At 31.4% G+C, this 18,914-nt stretch overlaps 1 protein-coding gene across 5 annotated transcripts in view; it reads right to left on the bottom strand.

Annotated features, from left to right (window-relative positions):
* The window catches only part of DCDC2 (doublecortin domain containing 2), a 204,081-nt gene that overhangs the window by 122,141 nt on the left and 63,026 nt on the right, over positions 1 to 18,914 (bottom strand). For all 5 annotated transcript variants that reach the window (XM_051970611.1, XM_051970613.1, XM_051970610.1 and 2 more), the window contains 4 exons: positions 9,219 to 9,295; positions 8,611 to 8,742; positions 3,824 to 3,970; positions 2,052 to 2,106 (listed from right to left, as the gene is read on the bottom strand). In XM_051970611.1, the coding sequence (XP_051826571.1) occupies positions 2,052 to 2,106; positions 3,824 to 3,970; positions 8,611 to 8,742; positions 9,219 to 9,295 (411 nt within the window). The remainder of the gene's footprint in view (positions 1 to 2,051; positions 2,107 to 3,823; positions 3,971 to 8,610; positions 8,743 to 9,218; positions 9,296 to 18,914) is intronic.

The raw sequence follows: 18,914 nt of genomic DNA, 5'->3' as shown, positions 1-18,914 counted from the left end.
TGCAAGGTTACTTTATTTATTTGCTACTATAAGTTATATATCAACTCTGCTCCACTGATTTACCTATTTTTCAGCCAATACCCAATAGTTTTGATAATTATTGCCTACATTAATTACTGCCTACAAGTCATCTATAGCATTTTCTGCTACCACTGAACCACTAATGTTCTCTCTCCCCTTTGAAATCTTGACATTCACTTTGGCACGATCACAGATTGCTGTATTTTTATAACTATTTTCTTTTGTTCTGCTTCTCACAGAGATTATAAATTGTCTTTAGGCAGAAATTGACTTTTATACTCTTTTATACCCTCCAGAATGCCGAGTCTTAAACATAGTATATAATCAATAATAATAATAATGGTTGACATTTATACAGCACTTTAAAGTTTGCAAAGCATTTTCCCATTCATTATTATACTTGATCCATACAATAACCCTGTAAGATAGATGCTTAAGATATTATTATGCTCACTTCACAATGTGCTGGCTCTCTCAAAAAATATTTACTGATTGATTGATATACTAACAGCATTATGCTGCCATGTATCTAAAGATTTTTTTATATATTTCAAAAGTTTTAGAGCATTTTAGCTAAAATTTTAAAAAAACTAAAGAAAATTACATGAAGTTAATTATCAGTAAAACTGTAATTACGTGGCTACAACTAGGTTTACACGATACCAAATTAGCACCTCAATTTAGCTAATTAAGTGGAACAAAAAGTCAAAGCAGCAGCTGCTTGATTGACCAAATAATTCAATCAAAATAGTAGAACCAAGAACCCTTGGTAGACACAGCCAAAGAAAACTGCATACCAGATATCAGAGAATCACAAAATTTTAGGGTAAGAATGGACCTTAGAGGTTACTTAAACAACAAATCCTCACTTTTACAGATAGGTCAGAAGCCTAAGTCAGAGAGGAAATTTAAGGCAAGCCTCCTGTCTCTCAGGCCAAATTTCTTCCCACTACATCATTCCTATGGCTTTGACTTATAAGCACTTGATATCTGTTTCTCAATTTATTAAATGTTTCTCAATATCAATGTTAGTCAAATTAATCGCTTTTATCTATAATTACAGGATGATAAATATAAGTAGGTACATGTGGATACATGCATATAAACACATAATAGTAAATAGAAGTGGGGAAATGTAATTATAGATCATATTTAAAGAAAGCTTAATAATTCACTGGTCACTTTCCTCACATTAGCCTTGTGTCATAAGTAATCTAATTATTATGATCATTTTAGAAATGAGAAAATTATAGTAAGTGAATTATTCATAGTCACACAATTAATTGGTGGTATTTGCAGGACCCAAATACAAATGTCAACTCAAAGTCCTGAAAATGACTTAATTAATTCATGAAATTAGTGAGTGAATGAATAAAAAATCCATGACATTGTTAAGGAAACCTAGATGCTTCAATTTATACCTTTTACCTTCTAGGACACAAAAAGGAGATATTATCATTTCTTTTTTGGATACAATCAGAATTGAGTAACTTGCCTTGGTTCATACAACTGGTAAGAATCTGAGCTCAAATTTGAATTCAGGTCCTCCTGATCCCAGGGTCAGCACTCTATATATATTGTACCACCTTGCTGACCCTCTACCATACTCTTAAAAGAAAATTAACTTCCTTTTTCACTATCATTGTTACAAAGCAGAACAATATGCATCATTGGTTTGAATCAATATGATATTGAGGTTATTACGTTCTGTTCCAGGGCTTCAGTCATGGCTTAAAATGAGAAACAGAGGTACATGCAGAAGCATGCACCATTGTGAGGAGAAGACTTAATCCCACTTCAGCAATATTTTATTCATTTATACCCTACCCCATAATGCTCTTCTACAGCAAAATTTCAAGCCTAGATCTCAGATATTTTTTTTCGTACTTTTAATATTATGTTTACATGTTTGGTTCACAAAGGTAGCTGAGTTTTGTAGTCTGATTTAATTTAAACCCAAAGGATAGTCTCTCATATATCCTTTGGAAATTCAAAACATTAAAAAAATGACTATAGCAAATGATACTTACACTTCCTTTAGATTTTCTGGATCCAACAATTGGAGGCAGTGAAGAGGTTTTCTGACTGCAGAAAGAAATCATAATTGAAGAATTGGAATATTGTATTATCAATAATATATCATACAGTACCATGGTAAAAACATTAATCCATTGACTGTTCATGCTTAAGTCACTGTTAACACAGAATAATGCTAATTCATCTGGGAATATCTGTTTACTACAATTTCCTAAATAATTCCTAAATTTAATTTTGCCTTTGGATTTTTGGGAACATTTTCAAATTTATTTCAGAGCATTCAAATTTCAAATCCCCAATGTTTTAAATTTACCTTGCAAAAAGCCATTTTCCAGGCTGAGTAGTATTTTCTGCTAAGTATGCAGTCAAGAATAATGATGTTATTAAATATATACCTATTATGGAGAGAGGAGGGCTGGCAATTTTTTGGCACTTATTTGCAAGTTTTTAAGTAGATTTTAAATTATCAATATCCACAAAAAAAACTTATGAGATTTTAAGACTTTAAAGTCATATATTAAATAAATATATTAAATGATTGAAATGCAGCCCAATTTAGACTGCCATCCTCAATGCCATCAAGTGAAAGGTAACAGATATACACTTAGACTCAGATATATTAGTGAGAAAGTATGGTTCATGAAACGGTTTAAGTAAATAAATAAAGACTACATTTATTTTAAACCATTTTATTTAAAATAAATGTAGTTTTTATTCTTTCAAAGTATATGTAGTGAAATAGATTAGCAAAATTTTGCAAATTACCCAGCAAACTAAAGTAACTTTTTTATCTAGATTTTTAATAGATGAGTGATTTGTGAATAAAATAATATTTGGTGCTTCCAGGATGCCTGAAAATAATCATTTTCATCTATAGTTCAAATACCATAATCCTTCAAAATTTTGTTGACATTTTCTTCTTCATCAATTATATGAAATTTGAATCAGTAGAATTCAAATCAATGATTTCTTTTTCTGTCTTTCAAAACTCTGCCTCTTGGCAAAAAGCAGAATAAATATAGAAAGATGAAGTAATTATTCTCCATTCTCTCCTTTTAATGCCAGAAGAGGCCAATATGGCAAGGACAATCACTTGATTCAGTGGTAGTGAGTTACAATGACTATGAATCTAACAGATAGTATATCTATAGTTTTTAAATTTTTGTAAAGATTCTATTCTTGAAGGAAAAATATGTTATCTTTCAAGAATAAAGGAAAATGATCATGTATTCCCAACTAAGAAAACATATATGTGTAACTAAAAATAGAGGAAATTCCTGAATTTCTGGCTATACTAACTATGCAATTCAATTTACTTTCTTCAGAAGTACAATATAGCTATGCAAAACATTCAGATTTAATATAAAGATAGGCACATGAAAAACTGGTCATTTTCAAAATATAGTTACCCTAAACCCCCTAAACCAAACAAAAAAAAATCTGTCTAAATTGTTGAGATAGTCTTTAAAAAAAAGTCTTGGATCTTTTTCATAAGAAAAAAAATTTAATTCATTACATGTTCTGTATACAATAGAAGATGCATGTATACTTTCCTAGATTCAGAAAAAATAGTTTTTTTTCTTAAACATAACTTATTGTCTTACCATAGCAGTAAAGATACAGATTACAATATCACTAATTTTTTTGGATCCCAATGTATGTAAAAGAGTTCCAATTAAATATGAAACTTTTTGTTAGCAAATAAGCTAATACAATAAGTTACAAAATATGCTAGCTACTTTTTTTGAAAAAAGTAAGAACTTACCCATAAGGTCTTCTCATTGTTGATTTATCAAAAAGCAAATCACTGTAAGGCAATCTTTTAAACTTGTCTCTGCCAACCGCTACATAAAACTGTCCATTCTCCAACTCTGACCCACTTTGGACAAGTTTTCCTTCTAAAGTATAAAGTCTGTCAAAATATTAATGGCAAACAATTAGACTTATTAGAATTCAGATGTTTACTCAAAATAGAATATTTGAAACTTTTTATTATTTATATGATTCAATATTCAGAGTTTTGATGTTTGGTTGAAATGCTCACCAAAGGTGAAAATAACTATTCAATATTATTACATATCAAGTGAGTCTAAAAATCCAATTAAAATTAATCAGTCTTCGTACAGATCTCTAAGTTTTTCCTCATAACAATTCTTTGAATCAGGAAGTGACTTTTACATTTGAGGAAACAAAAGCTTAGAAAAATTAAATAGCATCCAAGGGTCACATAGCTAGTATCAGAATCAGTATTCAAATTCTTATATCCAGTGCCAACTACATTTAGCCTAGTGTATGGCACATAGCAGATGCTTAGTGTCTACTGACTGATTGTTTCTCCTACATCAACCTGACTCTCCTTATAAGAAATTCCTATTACTGTCCCAGTTAAGGGAATTGGCGTGGTGCAATCCTAAGAGTAATAGATCTTAAATCAAAAGACCCCAGTTCAAATCCATACTCTGTTCTTTATAATCTGTGTGACCTTGAGAAAATCAAACTCTTTAGAATTTTTTTAGCTTCTGCAAAATGGCAGAATTGGATCAGATCACCTCTAAGGTTCCGTCCACTCTTGGTCTATAATCTTTATCCTAAATATATAACTGAGTACACTTGCTTTAAGTCAATATTTATCTTCATTGATCAAAGATTTGCATAAACATTTTGTAAGAATTGTAAGAAATGTATTTTAATAATTCATTTAGTAAATTGACAAACTGTTTAATCTCATTCTCTATTAGAAAGGCCCAAGACCAGAGGCCTGCATCAAAATAAACATCAAATTGGGTCAAAAAATAAAGTGAGGAGACAGGGAGGGAACATAGCCCAACTTCAGGATTAATGATGCAGAACTGCATAGCATGCATGCTTGGCTTTTTCCCCACCTCATAAGTAAATGAGCAGTATATCTTAGCCAGAATCAAGGGGTTTACAGGAACTTCCCTTTACGGTAAGACTGCTACCACAAACTACAATTAATCTGTTACTTATTAAAAGAACAGAGATTACTTTATGAGCTTATTTAATATGTGTTAGTCACATTTTTAAAAGAATATGAAAAGCAGGTTAATAGGAAGCTTAGAAAAATAAAAGGACAAGCCACAAATAGAATTGTTCAAATATGGGATGCTGATTTGTTCTGTTAGCCACAAACATAAATACTTAACTGAAAGCAATCAACTGTAATCCAAACACAAATGAGATTATCACAACAAATTAATCAAACCAATATCTTTATATATATGTAATATTTAATAAAAGAAAAAAGTGCCAGAAGTTATCAGAATCTTTACTAAATTACAAGTGAGAAATCAACATTATGTGCATTTCTAAAAAACCAAAACAAAAAATCCAAGACATATATTAAGTTTCATAGATGGTTGAAATCTCTTTTATATTTTTTTTGTGTGTTTTTTTTTAATTGTGTTGGCACAATTCAAAGCACCAACACTGAAACCCAGATTTTCATTTTCTTTGCAAAAAAATCTATCCCAAAATCTTTTTCAATTTTCATTTTTTAAATATGAATATCCAATCAGTAGTTAACTTGAATAACTAAACTATAAATGGAAAGATCAGATAGGAAAAGGAAAAGATAGAAAGGATGGATTTGTTTTATTTGCACATCTTGAATAGATAAAGGGTTAGTGATTAAGAGCTTACACTAACTACTGCTCTGGTCCTCTGAATTATTGTGTAAAATATTGTTGATTCTTCTTTTTTTGTTGTTATAAAAAAGAAAATATAAAACTTAAAGTTTAAAATGGATTATGTGGACTATTTTAGGAGACAGACAGATTCACAGGATAATTACCCATGCAGATATAATTAACCTCTATCTGCCTAAGTGAAAATAACATAGATCAGTCACAAGCAAATCTCACTGACTTTGCTACTTCAGCCACATTATATTCACATTTTTGTCTATTAATATAAACCTGTCTTCATAATTGGTAAAAATGGCATGATAGTAGTTCACATTTATAACATTTCATACTGTTAAACTTTTTTAACATTGACAAAGTGCTTTCGTAACCCTATGAGTAACGTATAATTTACCATGACCTCCACCACCACCACACCACACTATCCCTCACCATCCTCTGTGTGATCCAGTGATACTGGTGTCTCCTTGCTCTTCCTCAAACAAGACACTTCATTCTCAACTCCAAGCATTTTCTCCTGCTGTCTCCCATGCCTGGAATGTTTTTTTTTTTTTTCTTCAACTCTGCATCCTGACTTCTTTCAAGTTCCAGATAAAATCCTGCCTTTTACAGGAAGTCTTTTCCTAATCCTTCTTAAGTCTAGTGCCTTCCCCCTGGTAATTATTTCCTATTTGTTTTGTATATAATTTCTACATATAATTTCTACTTATTTTATATATAATTTCTATCTATTTCCTTTTTATTTTGTATGTAATTTCTACATAGTTCTTTGCATGTTGTCTTCCCCACTAGAATGACTTCCTCAAATGCAGAAACTTTTTTAAAGTATTTCTTTGTATCATCAGTATTTGGCACAGCACTTGGCACATAGTAAGTACTTAATAAATATTTACCAACTGATTATATGGTAAGTCCCACTTTAAAGATGCTGAAACTGAGGCTCAAAAGGGGTCAGGATCCCACAGTTAATGTCAGAGTTGGAATATAACCCAGACCTTTGGCTGCAAAATAAATCACTACATCTTTCTGCTTCTCTGACTTTTAGTCTGGCTAAGCAGCCATGCAGAAAAAATGGTTCTCATTTACCTATTCCATTTTCACTCTCACCCAAAATCTATAAAAAGAATACAAATCATATACTATCAATCATAAGGATGTAAATAACTTAACTAAAAGAACTCCAAGCTATAACAATTCATTTATAACCAGCTCAGCTGGTTAGAGTATGGTATTAACAAAGTCAAAGTAGCCCAAATATTTCACATTTTAAAGTAAAACTCAAAATGTCATGAACAACACAACAATGTATTATCATCAATTCCATTTTGAAAATAAGAAAACTGAAATATCTAAGTTTGCTCTTAAAGCTATGAGGTAGGTTAATGTCAGAAATGGTACTTAATTTCATGTCTTTCTAATGCTAAAAAAAAAAAAAACAGTTTTCTTTCTTATTTTCAAGAACTGTTTCACAGCTGTATTTTGTACTCTGTGGACTTAGCAGTGATCCATTGAAAAAGCCTCACTATCAATGTGTGTTCAAATGGACTAGCACTCACTACCTATCCCACAGGGTTATTGTAAAGAAGTACTCTAGAAATGCAAGCTATGATTATAATTATTGTTGTGTTTGCATATGCTTTACTGTTTGAATAATTAGTAAGGAGTTTAAAGATGACCTTATCCAGAATTCAGTGAACCATAACCTGAAAGCCAAATCCTGCCACCTCCTGTTTTTGTATGATCTGAAAGCCAAGAATGGTTCATGCCTTCTTAAATACAATAAAATTTTATTTTAAAATATAAAAAACATTCTTAGCTCATGAATAGTACAAAAGCATGCATATTTTGCTGACCCCTTATCTAGCCTAACATCCAAGACCACAGAGAGGTCAAAGGACTTGTCCAAGCAAGGTCATACAGATATTAAGTAGACAGTTTTCAGAGTTGAAAAGGTCCATTCCCCTTTAGACAATTATTAGGAAGCTCTTCCTTATATTAGCCAAAATCTCTCAACAACTTCATCCCATTTCTCCTAGTTCTGCCCTTTAGGGTCAATCAGAACAAGTATACTTTTTATTCCATATATCACTCTTTCAAGTCCTTAAAGATATGTCATGCTCCCCCTATTCTTTTTGTCTCCAGCCTAATTATCCCCAGTTATTTCAATTGGTCCTCATGTATAATGACTATAAAGTCTTTTGCCATCCTGGTCACCCACTTCTAAAGGGTTAGTAAATGATAAATAATTCAGATTTGAACCTATATCTTTATTCCAAATTTGCTGCCCTTTCCCCCCACATTGTCGTTTTTCTTCCAGAAATATAATTCTTTTTTTAAAAAAAAATTTATTTTTATTTATAGGTGAGGCAACTAGAGTTAAATGACTTGTCCAGGGTCATACAGCTAGAAAGTGTTACATTTCTGAGATCAGAACCTCCTATCTCCAAGGCTGATGTTTCTATCCACAGCACCATCTAGCTGCCCTCAGAAATAAAATTCTTAAGACTTCTTGTAATATTGACATAAATCACTTTTAAGAAAAATACTTCACACATCTCAGACTTGGACTTACAGTGAAATAAATTTGACTCACTTCATTTTATCCCCTCTATCATAGTGTCTCATTTATATGCATATTGACACCTCACATTTCTTTATCATATTGAGTACTTGCCAGTGATTTGGAGATTCCTAATCAGAGTGCCTTCTGTAAATTAAGACTCAAATGACTAGGTTTTTTAAAGTAGTTCTTTATTTAAAGGTGTAGTCCAAAATCAAGAATCTGAATGAACTCGATGACCTATTGGCTAAAAGTATTATATAAATTTGGCAAAAGCATATTAAAAGATTTAATAATTCATTAGAATATGAAAAAAGCTCTTTGACTTACCTATGCACAGCTCCACTCCGTAAAGTTATTTTCTCTGTGACCATTTCAAGTACAAGATCCCACTGACTCAAAGCTTTTCTAGGGATGAAGAGGCGTGATGCTGGACTTATAAGGTCTCCATTAGCAATCAAGCTAGAAAAACAAAGCACTTGAGTCAAACGATTTTTTTTCTTTTTCTTTATTATTTTCTCAATAGTATTTTATTTTTCAAATACATGTAAAGACAGTTTTCAACATTCATTTTTGTAAGAGTTTGTGTTTCAAACTTTTTCTTCCTCTATCCTCTCCCCGAGGCAAAAACAATCTGATGTAGATAATACATGTAACAACACTTTTTAAAAAGATTTCCATATTTATTATATTATATAAGAAAAATCAGACCAGAGAAAACAATGTGAGAAAGAAAAAGCAAATAAACCAACAAACAAAAAGGTGAAAGTGCTGTTTCTATGCACATTCGGTCTCCACAATTCTCTTATTCAGATATGGATGGCATTTTCCAACCCAAGTCTATTGGAATGAGTCAAACAAATTTAAGGTGCTATGCTGAAATAACACAAGTCATTAAGTTAACCTACTCCAAACGCAAACTGCACACATCAACTTACAAGATAGTACAGGGCTCCTGAAGTGGTTTCTTAAAGCGGGCTGAAACGTTGATCCTACTGTGGATTACAGGTTTTACCTATAAAAGCAGAGGAACATGATGTAAGACATTGAGATTCTATGAGGAAATCTTTTTAAGTGCCTGGAAAATACACAGAAGACTAGAAAAGCAGCTTGCTTCTTCTACCTGCACTGATTCCCCAAGGCTTACTAACATATCTTATCTCATTATGAACATTCTGACAGAAAGATCACAATATCACTAAAATCCAGTTGTTTCTCACTTTTTATGGCAAAGTGATACCACCCAGAGAGTAACATAGGAACTTTTTTAAAATTAAAATGTTTATTTTGAGAGACATCAAGGTTCACAGTAAAGAAAAGGCTACCCTCAAAAATAGGATTATCTTGGTCCAAGTCCTCCCTATGACATTACCTGTGTGACCACGAACAATTCATTGAACTACCTTGGTGTCCCAGACTAAAAATTATTGACAAGTTGCCAATTGATATTAGTGAAGGTGAAATAATAGGTCCAGAATCACTACCACTACTTCTCTCCAAAAAAAAAAATGCTTACAATTAGCCAAAAACAAAATCTACACTATATTTAAGATAATTCAGCCTGAAAAATTCTAGTTGATAAGTCCTAAGAAGTTTCCTGGGGCAGCTAGGTGGTGCAGTGGTTAGTGCATCAGCCCTGAAGTCAGGAAGACCTGAGTTCAAATCTTACCTCAGACACTTAACACTGCCTAGCTGTGTGACCCTGGGCAAATCACTTAACCCCAATTGCCTCAGGAAAAAAAAAAAGTTTCCTGACATTCAAATCGAGTGTAATTTGTCCATAACTACTAAATGTCAGAAGTAGCACTTAAATCTATAAGACTTCTAAGCCCAACACTCAAAATCATACTTCTTCTAAAGAAAGGAAGGTTAGCTTTAAATCATGCAGAGTTTTAAGTGATAAATTAATATATTTTGTTGGGAATAAAAAAAGAAGAGGTTATAGACTACTTCCAATCTAAATTATTGTTTCTATTATCAACACTAATAAAAGTCAGTCCTTAATAACTAAAGATCACTTAACATGACATTCACAAAATCACAGAATTTTAATGTCTGGAATGAACCTCAAGAGCATCTAACTCAACATGGACTTTAATGTAAATCTTCCAACACCATGGAAAAGGAGTCATCCAGTTTCCATGTGATATCCTTCAGTAATCGGGAAACCACCAGCAGCCCTTTCTACATTTATGGAATACTTTAAAGTAAGATGCTTCCTTTACCATCAAGCCTAAATCTGCCTCTATAATTTTCACCTGTTTCATATCCTTTAGAACAATGATCTAATCATTTCAGGACAATTTTTCGTTTCTTTCCCATGCTCCCTCCAAACTAGCCAGATCCAATATTTTCAACTAAATCTTATATATACATAGTTTCCAGTCACCTTACTATCCTTTTCACCATCTTCCCTAAATGTTCCACTATACTATTGTCAGTATCTTTCCCAAAATGTAGTACCAGAATGAAACATTCTGGATACCTTTTAACTACCCACCTTCAATATGTTTCTCTACTTTATCTTTTACTACCTGCCTCCCTTTGCACCAAATTAACTAGTTCTCCAAACATACTAACCCCTGAAAACATTTCTAAGCATCCTCTATATATTATTTTGTTTTTTAGGACTGGAATGGCCTCTACACTCAGATCTATCAAATTCCTTTCTACTGTTCAAGGCTTTATTTAAATTCATCCAACATAAGCATTTCCTAATTCCTCCCCCACAAAAGTGAAAATCACAATTTCTTCTTCTAAACTCCTTATAAAACTTATAATCTGTCCCACTCATCTGATGCTTTTCATTTACTGCCTTATGCTGTTAGTCACGTTTTACTGTGTGCATGAATTATTTCTGCAACAAGTCTGTAGACATATTAAGGGTGAAGTCTTAAAGTTCTTTGTCACATTTATGCTTCTTTGTATTTCCACAGCAACTAACAGTATCTTGTCCATACTAGGCATTCAAAAAAAGTTCAGTTGGTTGTTTAGAGAGATGCTTGTAATTTAGGCACCCAACAATCATTCCTCTACAACAGTAACAAATATGAAATAAAAAGAGTATGGAGAGGGAGTGCCAAACCATTCAAGAAATAAACTCAAATGATAGTGCAGAGGGAGTACAATTAAATTTAAACCCTTGGAAAAAATAAAATGTCATGCCTCTTTATTATGCTATTAAAGACCTAACAAAATGACATATAATAATTTTTCAATGAATATTTGTTACATGAACAAAAGACATGGGAATTAATGGACAAGGAAGTGCCTTAAAAGACTTTACAAAGACTATTTAAGACTATTGATAATTAAGCTTTTAATAGCAATAATTTCTTAGAATTATATATTTATCTTTTAAATACATTTAGAGAGAAATTTACTAGTAATAAAAAAGTCAACAATAAAAATTATACTCAAAATATACATATAATTTACTAGTTAAATTAAAAGTGGTTTACCTCTTAATAGCTTTATAACTATTTACTTCCTCTTTTTGAATCACATTCTTCCAAATTTGGATTTCACTGAGTAACTGAAAAAGCAGAAAAGTTCCTAACTCTGACTTACTATAACATTACAAGTCTATATGTCAATTATACCCTATATTGTTTGCTAATTGTTCTAAATGTGTACTTTTTATTTCCCTAATAAAATTTCAAGTACACTTTAAGAGCAGATCTCTAATTTATATTATGTTTATTCTCCATTACTGTCAAGCACAGTAATAAGTACAGAAATAGTTGAATAAATGCTTAGTAGAATTGAATGAAAATAAAGGCATTAAGTGGAAGACATAATATAATTTGATGTTCTACTGACTAAAAGCGATTATTTTTTGTTTGAAAGTGTAATTATACTTAGAAATCCAAAACTACACATGTATTAAAGTAAGTTTATGTGCTTATTATTTTTAAATATTTAGAATACATAAGAATAGTAAAACTATTACAATATTATGGTTTACATACTAACTTATTAATGTAGAATAGCAAAAATAAACTCAAAATAGTCATGATTTATCAGTTAAATTAGAAATGGTTTTTTGTCTTAATATCTTTATGGATATCTACTTTGCTTATCTTTTATAAGATAGAATGACTCAATATTTCAATGTTCTGATATAATTGCAAAACAAATCTGAAAAAAATTCTCAAAATGAATAGTTGATTTTAGATGTACAATATATCTTACTAAAATGAAGTTTGAATTAATTTTTAACTATGTGTTTATTTTCACACATCAAGAAGCTACTCTGAGACCTACATGGACTGAGCTAAGTGAGATGAGCAGAACCAGGAGATCATTATACACTTCGACAACGATATTGTATGAGGATGTATTCTGATGGAAGTTGATTTCTATGACAAAGAGACCTAACTGAGTTTCAATGGATAAATGATGGACAGAAACAGCTACACCCAAAGAAGGAACACTGGGAAACGAATGTGAACTATTTGCATTTTTTATTTTCTTCCCGAGTTATTTTTACCTTCTGAATCCAATTCTCCCTGTGCAACAGGAGAACTGTTAGGTTCTGCAAATATGTATTGTATCTAGGATATGCTGCAACATATTTAACATATATAGGACTGCTTGCCATCTTGGGGGGGGGGGAATGGTAGAGGGAGGGAAGGGAAAAATCGAAACATAAGCGAGTGCAAGGGATAATGTTGTAAAAAATTACCCTGGCATGGATTCTGTCAATACAAAGTTATTATTAAATAAAATAAAATTTAAATTTAAAAAAAAAGAAGCTACTCTGAGCTTTTTTTTATCAAACAAGTTAATTCATTCTGATTCTTGGTTTAAATTCAGTATAATTAGTATTTTAAATCAATTAAAACCAGGACAAATTTACTGTGTCTAAGTTATAGTAAGCCCCTACACCACATCAGGGTAAGCCTTCCCTGAGCTCTCATAAGAGGAAGATAATTAGTCACTTGGACCTAATTTAACCTTTATAGCTTTGGATATTATGAATTAAAAAAAAAAAAAAAGATTTAAGCAATGACCTTTAAAAAAAAACAACATAAAAGCTTGGCTAAGTTTAAGTTTCAATTATCTTTATTTCCTTCCTAGCCTAAACAATTTATTTTGACTCTGAAAGTATTGAGACTTTCAAATACTAAGACTGTACTAACACACTGAATTAATAAAGTACTCATGCTTTGAGGAGTTATTGTTATTATTGTCTTTCCTGAATGAGCAAACATACTACAGCCATACTCCTATTCTCTCCCTCATCCCTATCCTTATCAACAGCATTTATCTATTAGAAGGCTATTCTATAAGGGCGATGATATCCAAGGGAAACAAGAGAAGTTAAAGATCAAACTCATGAAAAAAAAAAAGCCATATTATTAAAAAAAAAAAAAAAACTGTAGCAATTGAGTAACTCAGTAAAGATATGGATAAAGCACCTGAACTGGTGTCAGGAAAACTCCAGTTCAAATTCAACCTCAGACACATAGCTGTGTGACCATGGACAACTCACTATATCCCGTTTGCCTCAGTTTCTTCATCTATAAAATAAGCTAGTGAAGGAAATGCAAATCACTTTACTATCTGCTAAGAAAATCCCAAATGGGGTCAGAGTCAGACATGACTGAAATAATTGTACAACAACAACAAAAAAGAAACATAAAAAACTAAGTTTTCTCTTCCCAGTTATTAAGTTAGTTTTTCCTAATCCTTTGAAATTGGAAGAAAAATAGATCGATATTTTGACTCAACTCTAGTTTACAATCTGTGAGCCCAGTGAGCTGGGTCAATTTGGACAAAGTAGAGAAGCAGTTGGAGGAGTTAAGTAAGGAAGATTTCACTTCCCTCTTCACTAACCAAGAAGGGAAGCATCTGGGTACATTGACTAAATAGCTATTAAAATTTTAAAATATTTAAATCTTAATTAGTTTAGTTCATTAGAGTATAGTACATAGTCAACCATTTGTAAATTAATGTTATTAGCCATAAAGTATATTAGGTAAAGGGCTATAGCACCAATCAGTGCAAAAAAAAAATTCAAAGAAAATGTCAATAGTGCTTTCAGTAAAAAAGCAATTATACAAAAGGAAATTACACAATAACTTTAAAGAGATAACACCTTCTACAATATATCTTATTGATTCTATCTTCAAAACATCTCTTTTATAAGCCTCTTTTTCCCTCTGACATTGCCATTCCCCTGGTACTAATCCTCCCTTACTTTGCTTTTAGTTTTGAAATGGCCTGTCATTCGCTCTCTCCACCTGAATTTTCTTTTCATTCCAGTTCATTTTCCACACAGCTATCAGACTGAGCTTCCAAAAAGCAAAGGTTTAGCTGGTCACCTTCAATACTTTCATGGTTTTCTCCAGCAGATGATGCTCCAGGATATAAAATCCTATTTGACACTCAAAGCCTTTCATAACTTTTCTACTTTTCCAGTTTTTTTATCCCCTTCCTTTCCTCCAACCTCCTTTCACTAGTCTAACCCTCATGTTTTTAGATTAAGAAACTGAAGCAAAAGAACATTAAGCCAAGATCACACATAATAAGGTAGTGGTAAAGCTGAGACTAAGACTCATGTCTCTGTAATTCCCAATTCAAAGCTTTTCCCATATAATTACAATTTTTTTTTTACAATCTGACAGCATCAAAAATAATTCCAGCAATCAGTGGAATTATATACTAGAGGTATATATAAAAATCATTTTGCCTCATCACTATTTAAAGCATAAATCCCTCTTAAAATATCCCTGCCAAAGGACCTTCTCAAAAACCTTTAGGACATTGAGCATAGCCTTGCGCTTAAGTCACAGACTGATCAGTGTAGAAGGGCATGGAAAGAGTTTTGTGCTTTAAGAATCTGACCCTTTCAAGAATATCTTCATTGATGACTATACCACTATCTCAAAATATAATCTAATTTAAAAATACATACATCATCAATACAATCTTTGCAAGTGACTTTCAAGAATAACACAAAAATAGAAGTTTTTTTTTTTAATATTTCCAGTCTTAATGATTTTTCAATGAATCAGAAACAAAAGCAAAAGCAGTATTTTTACAGATGAAGAAATAAGGACAGAGAACTTAAAAGTGGAGATAATTTCCAGAAGCACCATGGTGACCAAGTACATCTATTGTTAAGCAAACACTAATCTATTCAGTCTGTATTTGGAACTGTCACAGTGTGACAGAAATTGGTTGGGGGAATACCAGAAGACCTCAAATGAAACTTTTCTGGGCTAGGATCCAACTGACAATAGAGATTGAAGGGAATGGCAAGAAGCATTTGTCCATTTTCACTGGAACTCAATTCAAAAAACATTTAATTAAGCACCCACAAATCACTGTACTAGGTGGGATGGATGCAAAGATAAAATCTAACCTATTTCTGCCCTCAGGAAGTTTATATTTCACTTAAAATGAATAATGTACCAAGTTGTATGTAGCATATAATACTCGAGTGATTTTGCTATTGAAATCAACAGCTTATGACATGGTGAATTTGACTTGTCTCTAAGACATTCTATTTAACATGGCAACTGATTATGAGAACCAGTATGACTCTTTAGAGAATGTAATATGGATCATGGGTCTGTGGATGGGTGTGAATGTATATACATATATGTGTATATGTATGTGTATGTATATATATATTTGTATATATAGTTTTATATATATATATATTTTTTTGTATTATAGTTATAAATATATCTGTTCTTAAATGTAGCCTGCTTGGAGGAGATGGGAGAAAAAAGAATAAAATAAAAAGTACTCAGCAGAGAACAAAATAATAACTTATAAGGAAGCAAAAATGGATACTCGTGAATATAATTTCTTCTATTATTATATGTGCTTTCTAAAAATGGAAATTTATTGTTAGATATTTTGAATTCTCCCTGATGTTCCTCTGAGCACATGATAATGTTTTGTTTTTCGTTTTTTTTAATTTTCCTTTTCTCTCTTTTTTCTATTGTTTTTTTCCTATTTTTTATTTAGTTCATTCAAAACATTTTTAAAAGGAAAAAACTTAAAACCAAATTATTATTTGGTTTTAAGTTCCCATGGATAACAGTTATGAGTACTTAGCTTTTATATTTAATAACCTAAATAAGATACAGTCATTTCCATGTATTATTTTATACATGCAATGTTTGGCCTATAGAATATTTAGAATAAATAAAAGATAATAAAAAGATAATAATATTTAATCTTGATAATGGCCAGCATTTATATAATGTTTGTTTATTTATAAGTGTTATTTTGTTGGATCTTCCAAGCAACCTTGAGAGACAGGTGCTATTATTATCCCTATTTTACAGATGAGGAAACTGAGTCACAAAGGTTTAGTGACTTGCCCAGTATTATACATCTGATGTCTGAAACAAACTCAGATTTTCCTAAGTTTCCTACCTACAATTCCAGCCTTTCAAACATAAAGGCAGTATATAAAAATGATTCACGCAACCAGAACAACTGGGAACCTGGAAGGAAGTCAAAAAGTAACCAAAATAGATATTACAAAGTACTATGTAATAAAAGCTCATGCATGTACTTTTCTTGTAATAGAACCATTCAAGCCTTTATTTAAAGAGAATTCTATGTATTTACTCAGAATTCTAACAACCTCAGTTATATATTTTACCAATATTTAGTAAATTAGAAAAAAGCAAAGAAACAAGGAGAGGAAATACTATGACAAAAGAATAAAGAAAAACTATAAAAATTAAGCAGTAAAGGTCTGAGCTCATTTAGTGAAATTCAAAATGTATTTAACACCTTACAGGCCCTAAGAGTATCACTATATCATCATTATTATTATTATTAATAGTAATTCTCTCTCACACTGCTATATATATTTGGATATATGTATATTTATCTGTAAATACATAAGTATATATAAATATACATTTGTATAAGCATATACAATATGCTTAATGTTCTATAATTTTTCTTCACAACAGCCCTCTAAGTTATATAGTAAAGTATTATTCTAATTTTACAGATCTTGATATTTAAACTCAGAGAAGAAAATCATTTTGTTTAAGGTCATACAATTAATATACAAGTTACAATTTTGATCTAGAATTCCTGATTCCCAGGAAAACACTCTTCATTATATCATTCTGATATTTACAATGATACTGTCCATCACAAAAAGTTAATTATTATTTACCTTCTTATCATTATACTATATGTAACATATATATTGTATAATTTTTCTATACCCTTCTATTTAAAAAGGTAGGATCCAATTTTTTAAAAGATTTTTATCCAAAGAATGTATCAGAAGAATCAAAAACACCAATACTTTAGGAGCAATAGTAAGAATGAGATAAGTGTAAGCAGGCTACAGCATTTTGTGAATAATATGTGAGAAATAAAATAAAACAGGTCATCATAGCTTTGAGTAACCTAAAAAGAAAGGAGAGCCTTTCTTGAAAGAGGGAGGAAGAATCCAAGTCTCTATCACCTTCCATGAAATTGACACATAGCATCACCAGGCTTTCTCTCTCCAGAAAACTAACTCAGGTTTGACTGGAAATGGGTCATAACAAGAAATATTACTAGAGAAAGACCTCCAGTGCTGTGAGTGAGTCCTTCATGTGAAATGTTCAAGGAAAAAATATGAATAAGAACTGTATAGAATGAGAAATAGACAGGAATATTGATCTGTACTGGAAGAAAGAGCATCCATTGAGGTAAGATCATAGAGCCATCAAAGTTTTATGCAAAATAGCTAAAATTTTAAATTTTGATCATCCATTTCCTAAGAACTCTATATTGCTAAAATTTTGTGTGTATATTGTATATATACATATACACATATATACACACATCATATATATATAAACACATATCAAAGATGTTCCATCCACTAATAACCACAACCTATGTCTTCTCATCCCATGAAATCCTTGAAGATTTATTAAATTTTCATTTGCCCAATTGTTTGAACCGCTATAAATGTTTAATAACCCAATTTCCACACAAGCATACCATTTCTTATTTAAGAACTATAAATAAGTAGAATATGATGATCAAGAACTAAAACTTAAGCTGCTAATGTGGTAGATAGAAAAGTTTTATTAGAAGCCTGTTTTGAAACCTGTTGAACACGACTACAAGGATGATTAATTCTCAAATATGCACTCTAGTATTTCCTGTACTTTAGCAGACAAGAAGGGGAATTTTTAAAGACACACCAGCCCATTTGCATTGACTGAATTTTTTTTCTGAGAAACATTGTGCAAGCAGAAACATCCAACTTGTATGTAACCCAAGTTAGTTAATGTATTGTTCATAAGATCATATATTTAGAGCTGGAAGGAATCTTAGAGGTCACCAAGTTCGGCCCCCTCATTTTACAGATGAGGAATTCGGGACCTAGTGAGGTTAATTGACTTGCCTAAGAATCACAAAGCTAGTAAGTATTTATGAGGAGATTTTAACCTAGGTCTTGCTGACTCCAAGTCCAAAGCTCTTTCCAACATGCCATAATGCCTCAAAAAGCACACTGACCTCTCAACAAAGAAATGACCTATAGACAGTAAAAACAGTATGTCACTATGTAAGCCTTTTCTTGTTAATTATATGTATATATGTGAGTCAAACTTGATGTCCTTTTTTTAATATGTTAGAGTTCC

Source organism: Antechinus flavipes, chromosome 1, assembly GCF_016432865.1.
Source record: "Antechinus flavipes isolate AdamAnt ecotype Samford, QLD, Australia chromosome 1, AdamAnt_v2, whole genome shotgun sequence".
NCBI classification, from domain to species: domain Eukaryota; kingdom Metazoa; phylum Chordata; class Mammalia; order Dasyuromorphia; family Dasyuridae; genus Antechinus; species Antechinus flavipes.
This window is presented reverse-complemented; position numbering and strand designations above follow the sequence as displayed.